General features: G+C 33.2%; 1 protein-coding gene across 1 annotated transcript; it reads left to right on the forward strand.

The window, feature by feature from the left end:
- Positions 1–533: 533 nt before the first annotated feature.
- LOC117104375 (FLYWCH-type zinc finger-containing protein 1-like) lies at positions 534–978 on the forward strand (the record flags this gene model as incomplete). The annotated part of the gene is made up of 1 exon (XM_033245199.1): positions 534–978. A coding segment is annotated over exon 1 (445 nt), but the record flags the coding sequence as incomplete, so codon positions are not given.
- Between the last annotated feature and the right edge of the window lie 45 nt (positions 979–1,023).

A 1,023-nucleotide genomic window follows, 5' to 3' on the forward strand; every position in this document is an offset into this window, starting at 1 on the left:
AAAAAATGTCTAATACTAATTTAACAGCATCTTTTTTAACGCATGTAATGTTACTATTTTTTAAATGTTGCTTTGTAAGTTACAGTATTGTAACAATTTATTGCCAATATTATTATTATTATTATTATTGTCATTTCATAAAACAAATGAAATGACAAATAAACAAATTAAGGTTCCCGTAAAATAAGGTATAACTGTAGCTGTCTCTTATACACATCTAAATAATGATCTTTTAATAACTAAATAAACAAACCAAAACTCTGTATTTATTCCATAAAATAGTTGATTATTCCCAAATAAACAAGAGATAAATAACACCTGAACTTTTAGACTTGTTGTTTATATGGCATTTAAAAACAAAAGGCTTCTATTTATTGGCTAAAGCATAGATTCTCAACCAATAAAAAATCTTTTAAAAAAAAATTGACCAATTGAATTGTACTTAGTTGTCACTTACACAATCACAGTGTATTAGATTACAAAATTACGAACACCCAAAATTACATACATCCCAAACCACATCAGGACCAACTATGGAAGTGATAGTGTCAAATAAAGGTGGACGTAAACTCTGCCATGAAGGCTTTATGTACACAGTACAAAAATCAACTACAAGTCATATCTTCTGGAGGTGCGTTGAAAGGATGAACGGTTGCAGATCTCGTTTGATGACAGACCTTGCCGTTATAGAACCAAATATTGCGTCAGATCATAATCATCAACCTGACCAAATAGCTTTTAATGTAGCAAAGGCACGTGCAGTGATGAAGGGCAGAGCGGTTCAGACCAATGACAATCCAGCTAGGATATTTTCTGAGTCCATACAAGAATTAGACCAGTTAACAAAAATGCATATGCCAAAAGAGTCAACCTGCAAACGAACCATCCGCAACCAGAGGTCACACGAATATCCACCCGAGCCTAATACTCTAAGAGATCTTGTAATTGAAATGGATGTAGAATGGTCTAAAACAAGAGGTGACGATTCCAAACGGTTTCTTCTCTATGACAACGGCCCTGATA

This window comes from Anneissia japonica, unplaced genomic scaffold (assembly GCF_011630105.1).
Source record: "Anneissia japonica isolate Jap-2015-1 unplaced genomic scaffold, ASM1163010v1 scaffold93448_len1023_cov185, whole genome shotgun sequence".
Lineage (NCBI taxonomy): Eukaryota > Metazoa > Echinodermata > Crinoidea > Comatulida > Comatulidae > Anneissia > Anneissia japonica.